Raw genomic sequence first — 10,007 nt, 5'->3', positions numbered from 1 at the left:
ACAATAATATTGTTAATGATAAAAATAGAAATGATATTGGGAGAATTTAAAAAATACCCCTTTAAAAATAGAGAATTTTTTAGAAATACCCCTTTTGGTGTACCCCTTTTTAAAAATACCCCTCTTTTCTATCCATTTTTAAAAATACCCCTTTTCAAATATGAAAAATTATAAACTTTTATATGATTAATAAGGTACATCGAGATCATCATTACTACTGGGAGACTAAATCCAAATATTTATAAGGTTTTAAAAGGTTCTAAACGGCATTTATAATGTTTTTATAAGGTTTTTAAAAGGTTTACACAGTTTTTATAAGGTTTTTAAATGACTTTTAAAAGGTTTTTAAAAGGTATTTATGATATATATATAATTTTACTCACATATAAAGATAATTTGTTTCTATAAATATAAGTTTACACATATATTTTTGATAAATTTCAAAATTTATAGTGATTTTTTGATAAAACTAGAAAGAGAGGTAATTTTAAAAAGTGGTATTGGAAAAGGGGTATTTTTGAAATTCCCCCTTAAAAATACCACTTTTTAAATTTACCCCCTTTTCAAACTTTATCAAAACAACCACTAAAAATGTTGAAATTTATCCAAATATGTGTGTAAACTTATAAATATACACAAAAATTACCTTTATTTGTGTATAAAATTTTATTTATTTCAATGTCTTACAAATTGGTTTGAATATAACAAAAAAATATTTTGTTAAAATAATTACATACTTTGAAAATAAAATAAATATACATGAATATGTGAGAAAGAAAAAAACATATAAAGTAAAACAATGAAAATGGTTTATTTACCTTGATTTTCTTATGGTGCGATGGTCATAAATCAATATTTTTGAATCCCATCGATAAAGTAATTTCCTTATACCCATAAAATATTATTATACATATGTATTATACATTTAATAGTATAAAAAACAATGAAAAAATGAAGAAGAAATATAATTGAAAAAAAATTTTTAACCAAATATATAATCAAGCTCTTACAATGATATCTTAATTGAGCTTTCAACCCATGCAAGAACATTAAAAATTAAACAAAGAAAATATTGAGAATATCATATATGGTGTAGGAGGATGTAAAAATGAGTATTTATAGGATAAAATATGATGTAAGTTACAATTCTAAAATAATTAAATCAGAGGAGTTATAATTATATTTTATAGTGTGTTAATTGAAGTTAAATGGAGGAAACAAATAGTCAATTGAAAGGTTATATAATTTAAGTTACAATTTAATAGTAAAGTGTGGATTTCAAGTATGAATTAAAGTATATGACTAAATGTGTTAGATATTTGGTTTAATTAAAAATAAATATTATAATTAAAAAATAAATGTTAAATGGACCAATAAGGAGAGAGTGAAACCTTAAAAATTCCCAAGAAATAATTTAGTTTTAATCTCTTTTTATATTCCTCTTAATTTAAGTTATATTTCTAGGTTTAATTATATTTTTCATCCTTGTAGTATATATAATAGATAGAAAATGGAATATCAAATTGTTTTTTAGATAGGAAATCAAGTATAAACTTCAAAGTTAAAACAAATTATAATGTTCTTTGTATTATTACATGTTGAATCACAAACTAAATATAAGGATCATTATTCTTAAAAGAATATCTTACAAATTGGTTTGATAATTATATAACAAAAAGTTTATTTTGTTAAAAAATTACATACTTTTGAAAATAAATTAAATATACATGAATATGTGAGAAAGAAACAAACATACAAAGTAAAAGAATGAAGATGGTTTCTTTAGCTTGATTTTCTTATAACCATAAAATATTATTATACATATGTATTACATTTAAAAATATAAAAAACAATGAAGACATAAAGAATTACATAAAAACAAAAAATAAGTAAAATTGAAAACAAAAGTTTAAACTAAATAATTAATCAAATTCTTACAATGATATTTTAAATGAGTTTTCACCCCATGCAAGAACTTTAAAAAAAACAAAGAGAATAATGAAGATATGAGATATGGTAGGTAGAGAAGGATGTGAGAATGATTATTTATATGATAAGAAGTGATGTAAGTTACATTTTTAAAATAATTAAATTAGAGGAGTTATAATTATAATTTATAGTGTGTTTAATTGGAATTCAATAAAGAAAACCAATAGTGTTTGGAAATTTATATAATTTTCAGTTTCATTTTAGTAGTAAAGTGTGAATTTAAAGTATGAATTAATGTATATGATTAAATGTGTTTTTTGGTTAAAAATAAATATTATATTTTAAAAAATAAATACAAAATGGAACAATAAAGAGAGTGGAACCTTACTTTTATATATATGATTTTAAATAATTTTCTACCAATAAGGCTTATAAAATTTGTTGTATGATATATGATTAAGTCCTTTCATTTTCTTTGCCATTTGATTATAACTTATAGTGTAATTAAATTTTGTATTGAATGATTGTCATAAACATTTATTTATTTATTTATAAAAAAAAATTAAAGGCTTAAATATTTTTCCACCAATAAGGAGAGAGTGGAACCTTACTTTTATATATATGATTAAACTATGTGATCATCACAATAAGTGTTAAAATTAAATAAAAATAAAAATAATTATTATGATGAATTTTAATTATGAAATAAAAGAAATACATTAAAATATTTATTGTTAAGAAAAAAATATCCAAACGATTATTAAAACTAATTCAATCAATGTAAATTGCTATAAACTACAAAAAAATAATTATGGATGCAATAAAACCTTACATATGTGTGTATTGACCTAAGTACATATAATAATGTACGTAGATAGGCATAGAGCTACAAAACTACAAGAGGTAGTTGTATGTATATATTCTCCACTATACGGAGATGTTACTTCCCACCAGTACACGTGCATACTTAACTCCATTGTGTTTAGCTACTAAATCTATGGTTCTCAGTTTGTTAACCTTGTAAAATTAACTTAAACTGTAGTATTACTTTTTAGGTACGCCTCGTTTTCTCACTCCCACCCCCATCATATAGGTTAGCGTGGTATCTCATTCTGCTCTTTTTTCGTCTTTTTCCAAACGCATAGACGTATTTTTTTTTGGTTCCTTCTCGTTTACAGGAATTAATATTCTCGCTCGTCACATCCTTTTCTAGTATCATTTCACTCGTTGTTTTTTTATCTACCACACCACTCCAAATAGGCCATCCATGAAATTTATTAACCGGGGACATATATTTAATATACCTAATAATTAAATATTCCTACATTAGCATACTACATGATAAAAAAAAAAATGATGTAGCAAAAAAAAACACAAATGGAGGCATCGAGCACCCCCACCTACGTATGCTGTAGAAAGTGATCAATAGAAATTTAAGTACTTAACTCGTTCTATTGACTGGTTAACCCAAAAAAAAAAAAAAAAACTCGTTCTATTGACTATATGAATTATGAAACCACATAATCGAATTACATAAACGACATGGTTTTGATATACCGTAATGTTATTACGCACACATGGTAGATCTAAATCCGCTTAAACCTTAAAGCCCATCAAGCCCAGTCCGTCCATGGGCAGCCTGTAAACGTTTTAGAAAACACACTGGCTTGAGGCCCATAATATAATTCCCCCGAGTAAGGAAAATGTTGGACGAGTGCCTAACGTCGACGACTCGATGCAGACCGGGAATTGCTTCCGATGCCGTCAGCCTGGTCACTGGATCAGCGATTGTCCTCTCAAAAAGGCCGATGATACTCCTCCGCGGATTCACTGCCCTTGCGGCGGCGGTGTCTGTTATTTCAAAGTCTCAACCACCCGAGAAAACCCCGGAAAGAAGTTCTACAAGTGCCCTGCGGTTCGTTTCGTACTTCACTCTCTTTATACTGATTTTGAAATCTCTCGAATCGAATTTGAGTTTCTTACTGTTTTTCTTTTTCGAAAATTTGGCAGACTCAGAGCTGCAATTTCTTCAAATGGTGTGACAAAGTGACCGATGAAGATATCAGATTCCGTCCTGCCTTCACCATCCCTATTTGTCCCTGTGGTGCTGGACCTTGTCGAAGAGTTAAAGACGTTTCTGGTAGAGCCTACCTTATATGCTGCATCAAAAAGGTTTTGATTTATTCCTAACTTTTAAAGGCTCTTCTTTGAGTTGAAAAATTATCTGGTTAGTTCATGTATAAGGAATCGTTCTAGGGTTTTGGAGCATGTGGATTTTTCAAGTGGGAAGATGTTGAGCTGCTTCAGAGCTGTGAATCAATAGATGAGATTGATTTCTGGATGGAAGCTGATCAGATTTTGAGTGGTGTTGAGAATAGTTTCAAGCCTGGTGTTGGTGTAACTGTGAAAGAATGTCTAGCTTCTGTTAGCGGCGTAGAGGATGGTTCGATACTCGAGAATCCGGATGTCATGTCTGTTTCTGATACACATTCTGCTGCTGCTGCGAACCAAGGTACTTCAACTTTGATTCTTTTAAGCACAATGCTGGAAGTATTCTTTCTTGTTCTTTTAACACTTATGCTATTTTTACATAGGTGTCCCTCTGTTTGATCTGGTTCTGAGCGAAACTGAAGAGCCATGGAACAAGACTCTACCTGGTGATCAGCCAACAACTTCTACTGTTTCCAAGCTGAGTGTGGATGAAGTAATGAGTGATTTCATCAAAGATACGGTCTCTAGTGGTTCTGTTGTGATACATGAAAGGGCAAACCATGAGCAACCTGGAGCTCGTGAAGCTGAGGGTTCATTCCCTTACTTGCAGGACCTAATTGAACGATACAACTCGGAGAAGCTTCAGTTGGAGAGTTTGTCTGGGAAACATGTACAATTGTTGAGTGAGTTTATGGCGTCGTACAGGCGACTAAGGTTGCTTCATGAGAAAACTTGTCATCTCAGGAAAAGTTTACTTGAAACAGAGAAGGAGATAGTTTGTTGTGAGGCTGAGACATTAGAATTTGGAGCAAGTTGCAGGGAAGTGGCTGGAGAAATGGCTGAGTCTCAGAAGAGGATGCAGGAGATAGCAGAGCAACTAGGAAAGGAAGTAGATGTGTTTAAGCAAAAGGAGTTTGTTCCTCTGAAAAGGAGACGAAGCTGAGTGAGTGGCATTGTAAATGTTGGAAGGTAATTATCACTTGTTAGTTGTTACAGTTGACTTTTAACTCCTTAATTCCAACACTTTTAACACTACGGTATCGGATAACTTGTATAGTAGACTGGTTAGATTAAGTGACCGGTGACTGCAAAGAAGCTCGTGGCCCAAAACTTCTCTCATATTGTCTATTAGGTTGAGATGTGCAAAAGTAGGACTTACTTTGGTGTTGAACTTTTTAAATTATGAATTCTACTCCATAGTGCGCTCATCTCATCACATGGTCGTTTGATAAAGAGAGTAATTAGTCTTGAATAAGACAAAAGGTATTTGTGTAGGCAATAATTAGTAAAAGGATTAAATTTTAATTATGTTAAGCGTCCAAGAGAATGCCTTTCCACGTTGGGCGCACATGCCTTCTCTTCTTTCCTCTCCCCCTGTTTTGTTTTTTCTTCTTCTTACTCTCAAATAAAACACAATTAGAGGCCTAAAACATAATTAAGACTAGAAACATAACATAAAACACTCTTCCGGTTCCCAAAAATGTATATCTCAATTTATTCGTGAAATTACATCAACGTTCGAGAATGATCTATCAAATGCCGGAAGTCACTTTAGAGTAGCGACGGTTGTTAAAAAAAGGGGTGATAATTATATCTTGGCCTAAGCCCGAATTAAGTAGGATTCGCATAAAATATTACGTCCATGAATTACATTTTATATAATCTTTACATGTACTCTTATTCCACCGTAGATAATGAGAACGCAGCATTAATTTTTGTAAAGAAACCCAAGGATGGATGCTATCGGAGAATAAAATCAAGAGGCAGATAGAGAATGGAAACGAAACGTAAATGTAATCAAGATTCAATGCATCAAGATTGCAGATTTAAGAATATAATATACTAAACGAGAAATATGAGAGTTGGTCAAAAGAGAGGGAACACAAAATTATAGGGTTTGTTTACTCCAATGACAAATTATGATTAAAGATGATGAAAAATATTCAAAAGCATATAAAAGATTGCTCACATGCAACCCAAATTCCTTTGTTCTCAATAATGCATGTTTTTGTTTATACAAATTCTAAAATAGTATTCGAGGCAAACCAAATTGAATGGAGTATTTTGGTCAGAATATATTATCGAGAAATTGAATTTAGGAAGAGACTATATAATACTAGTATTAGCCAAGCGGACAAAAATAAGAAAATAAGATTAAGATGCTTTGGGATTAGAAAATGGTGAGATGAAAAGAGGGTGTGGCACTATACATTGAAGTTGCAGCCTATGCAATTGCGAGCACATGCATTACCCCCTACATTGTTTTTTTTTTCCCTTGGTTATTCTCCAATCCTTTATCTATATATAATAGCAAACCCACTTTTTATGATTGCTGATGTCATCGTTTTAATCTGACGAATGAGATTGTTTTAGTCTCATCTAACGGTTTATATTTTTTATTGATGTCAAAAGTTGCAAGGTTTTATATCCAACAATTGTTTTTATTCGTTGTACCTCCAGGTTTTATATCTAACAATTGTGTTTATTCGTTGTACCCCTAACTTTAAATGTTCACACATGTTATTTTTCACATCTTTTTGTTTTCACACCTCTTTGTTTATATATATATATATATATATTTATATATATATATATATATATATAGATTCTATGGACTTTGAAAAGAGTTTTTGTTTTTCTGAGTATTGTTGCACACTTCTGAGTTTCAAAAAATTTAAATATTATTTTTCTATTTACTAATCGACGTTGACCGACTCATGTTCAAGCATATTCTTTCTCATTGATGTTTCTTTAGGCATTGTTTATGTTCCTATAATGTTATGTTGAATTTAGTTGAATCTGTAGAGTTGTCTCATTAGTTTTATGGGACTAATGATTCATTGGTGTTTGAAACATGTATTATGATAGAAATAGTTGAGCTTTGTATTCAAAAAGCTTCTTAGATTTTATAAAAAGAAAAGACATGAATTTTTGATATTCTTTTCAAGGCAGTAGCTATAAGTTCATTTCATAATTGCGTTGACAATTTTGTTTTTTAAATAAAGCAAAAAAAGGGACACGTTAAGAGTAAAAAATGGCTGTTCATAAATGTTGAACTCTTTTGACTCTCTAGGATCATCAGAATTAAATTGCAGCGATACCAACAGAAAAATATCATTTGAGGGATAAAGATGAAATTGTAAGAAAACTTTCTCAGTCTCACAAATCTAATATATCATAATATAGAAAAGGTAAAGAAAATAAATTCGTAAATTAAAAAAATTTATACAGTTAGAAGATTATAATCAATTTTTCAAAACCATTATTTAACAATGTTAATTATTTTAAGTTTTCATTTTCCCGTGCGGTAATGCACGGGCTGACAGCCCTAGTTAATATAATAACAACTACACATTGTGATTAACTGATTATTATACATGCAGAGACTAATGGGGCGTATAAATTATAAAAGATTAAGAAAATATACGATCCACTATCACCGTCCTTAACGTTGGTCGTGTAGCCATTAGCCAAACATAAATGGTCTTTGGTCTTCCTCTGACACAAAATAAGATCGTCTTAGAAAGGCTACCACTTGCTTCCTTAGATACTCGTATCATATATCATAATAATCTCTCTCTAATGTGAGACTTCTCAACTCTTTTAATGTCTAATGGTCAAAAGTCAAAACCCGACCTTGCTCTGACTTATTAGTTATACAAAGATTAATACACATATAATGACTTGCTCTCCTCATAATTAAGTCGGACTAACTTCTTCCATCATGCGGCCATCATTGCACCCTTTTCTTTCTTTTTTCCCCCCACCAATTATTAACTCTTAACCAAACACCAAACTCATTGTTGTTATGTGTTGTATGATTGATAATAAAATTTCTTTACGTTTTCATATATGAAGTAATCATGGGTTTTGCTTCTCTTTTCATGTTAAATTCTCAGTTCATGCACATTCCATCGACCATTTAATTTTGGACCATCACATGCAATAGTATTTGGACGCGTTATACCAAATATATTCTCCGAATTGAATAGTTTATCTCTATTACGTTATTTCTCTCTTTAAATTTTATTTATCTATTGGGGCATGTTATTATTAGACACGGGACAATGATATCTAAGGTAACATGCTAATCATGGCTTTTATCATTCCTAATCTTTCAGCTTATTATTGTTGAGTAATGATGATTATGTGTATCTATCTATATTTACCATTGTATCTATATTAATATATATATATATATATATATATATATATATATATATATATATCATTAGTATGCTAGCGGATTGTTTAAGTATTGTTACTTTATTATTCTAATTTCATGTTATGATTTTTTTATAAACAGCACTTTAACACACACAGAAAAAGGCTCTTAGCATTTCCAAAATGATCGAGCCGATGTGTAAACTAGCAGCTGTATGATCAAATACAGTCCGATCTTAGCATTCTATTATCCGCAGAACCATGTACGAAAATGAAACCACTAGTGTAGAACAACCTTGAGAAATGCATGAAACATGCTACCAAGTGGTAAATTTAATCATTTGATAATTATATAATTTTGATTGATTGATAATTGATATATCATGGGCAACAATTAACTCAACGCTGTGCCATTTTAAAATGATGTTTTAATTGAAATAAAGAATAATTAAAAGAGAAATGAAAAGATAGAGAGAGAGGAAAAGGAAAGGTGAAGCTCTTATATAAAAGGGTTGTGGAAGGGATGCTTTTCCAAAACCAACACACATTCTTTTTTTTCTCTCCTTCAACTTAAAGAAAAATATATAAAGAACACAACATCGTCAACGAGCTAGCAAGAAGCAAGGTATTAGTATCAGATCATCAAAAGAATGAACACAACATCGTCAAAGAGCAAGAAGAAGCAAGAAGAGGCAGGTACAAGGTTTCTTGGGGTGAGAAGAAGGCCATGGGGAAGATACGCGGCTGAGATTAGAGACCCAACTACCAAGGAGCGTCACTGGCTTGGTACTTTCGATACGGCCGAAGAAGCTGCCTTGGCTTACGATAGAGCCGCTCGGTCCATGCGTGGTACTCGTGCAAGAACCAACTTTGTCTACTCAGACATGCCTCCTTCCTCCTCCGTCACCTCCATTGTTTCTCCCGACGATCCTCCTCCTCCTCCTCCGGCTCCTGCTCCTCCTAGTGATGATCCTGTCGATTACATGATGATGTTTAACCAATATTCATCCACGGACTCGCCAATGCTTCAGCCTCATTGTGATCAAGTTGACAGTTACATGTTTGGCGGTTCACAAGCATCTTCTACTTCCTATTGTTATTCTAACAACAGTAGTAACGAGCTGCCTCCTCTGCCGAGCGACTTGTCGAATTCGTGTTACAACCAACCACAGTGGACCTGGAGCGGAGATGACTACTCGGCTGAGTACGTTCACAGTCCAATGTTCAGCAGAATGCCTCCAGTTTCTGACTCTTTGCCACAAGGTTTCAACCACTTCGGCTCCTAATTCTTTCTCATCCATATTATAATACCTTCCTCATTTGTACCTTTCTTCTTTCTTTCGAATTTATATCTATATTTCGTCGTCCTTGATCTCTGTCTATGATCAAAGTGACTGTTTCTCATTAGTTTTTTTTTCAATAACAAGTTACCCCTTTGTATCTTGAATTCTTGATTAATGAAAACACGAAATTACTCGTGTTTACCTTCACATATCCCCTATGGGCCTTCTACCTCATAGGCCCATTCCTGAAGATATCTGATGGGCTATGGTTTGCCATGACCTACTTTATTTAGCCTAAATTTTAATAACCTGTGTACGTTTTCTTATGGTAGAAGAACTAGAAAACTTATATGGTGAGATATAATCTACATCTGTGCTTTTTGGTGTTTGCTTATGTAATGTTTCATATTTAAATATTTT

At 31.5% G+C, this 10,007-nt stretch overlaps 2 protein-coding genes across 2 annotated transcripts; both read left to right on the top strand.

Annotated features, from left to right (window-relative positions):
• Positions 1-3,625: 3,625 nt before the first annotated feature.
• LOC17882559 lies at positions 3,626-5,214 on the top strand. Its single transcript, XM_006287844.2, has 4 exons — positions 3,626-3,844; positions 3,940-4,101; positions 4,186-4,441; positions 4,524-5,214. Exons 1-4 carry the CDS (start codon positions 3,665-3,667, stop codon positions 5,081-5,083), a joined length of 1,158 nt encoding a protein of 385 aa, XP_006287906.2. The 5' UTR covers positions 3,626-3,664; the 3' UTR covers positions 5,084-5,214.
• Positions 5,215-8,868: 3,654 nt separating this feature from the next.
• On the top strand, positions 8,869-9,751 carry LOC17883103 (ethylene-responsive transcription factor LEP). Its single transcript, XM_006289015.2, has one exon. It carries the CDS (start codon positions 8,955-8,957, stop codon positions 9,588-9,590), a length of 636 nt encoding a protein of 211 aa, XP_006289077.1. The 5' UTR covers positions 8,869-8,954; the 3' UTR covers positions 9,591-9,751.
• The last annotated feature ends 256 nt before the right edge of the window (positions 9,752-10,007 follow it).

Source organism: Capsella rubella, unplaced genomic scaffold (assembly GCF_000375325.1).
Source record: "Capsella rubella cultivar Monte Gargano unplaced genomic scaffold, Caprub1_0 scaffold_6, whole genome shotgun sequence".
NCBI lineage: Eukaryota > Viridiplantae > Streptophyta > Magnoliopsida > Brassicales > Brassicaceae > Capsella > Capsella rubella.
Note: the sequence above shows the minus strand (reverse complement) of the source record. Positions and strands in the feature narration are given on the sequence as shown.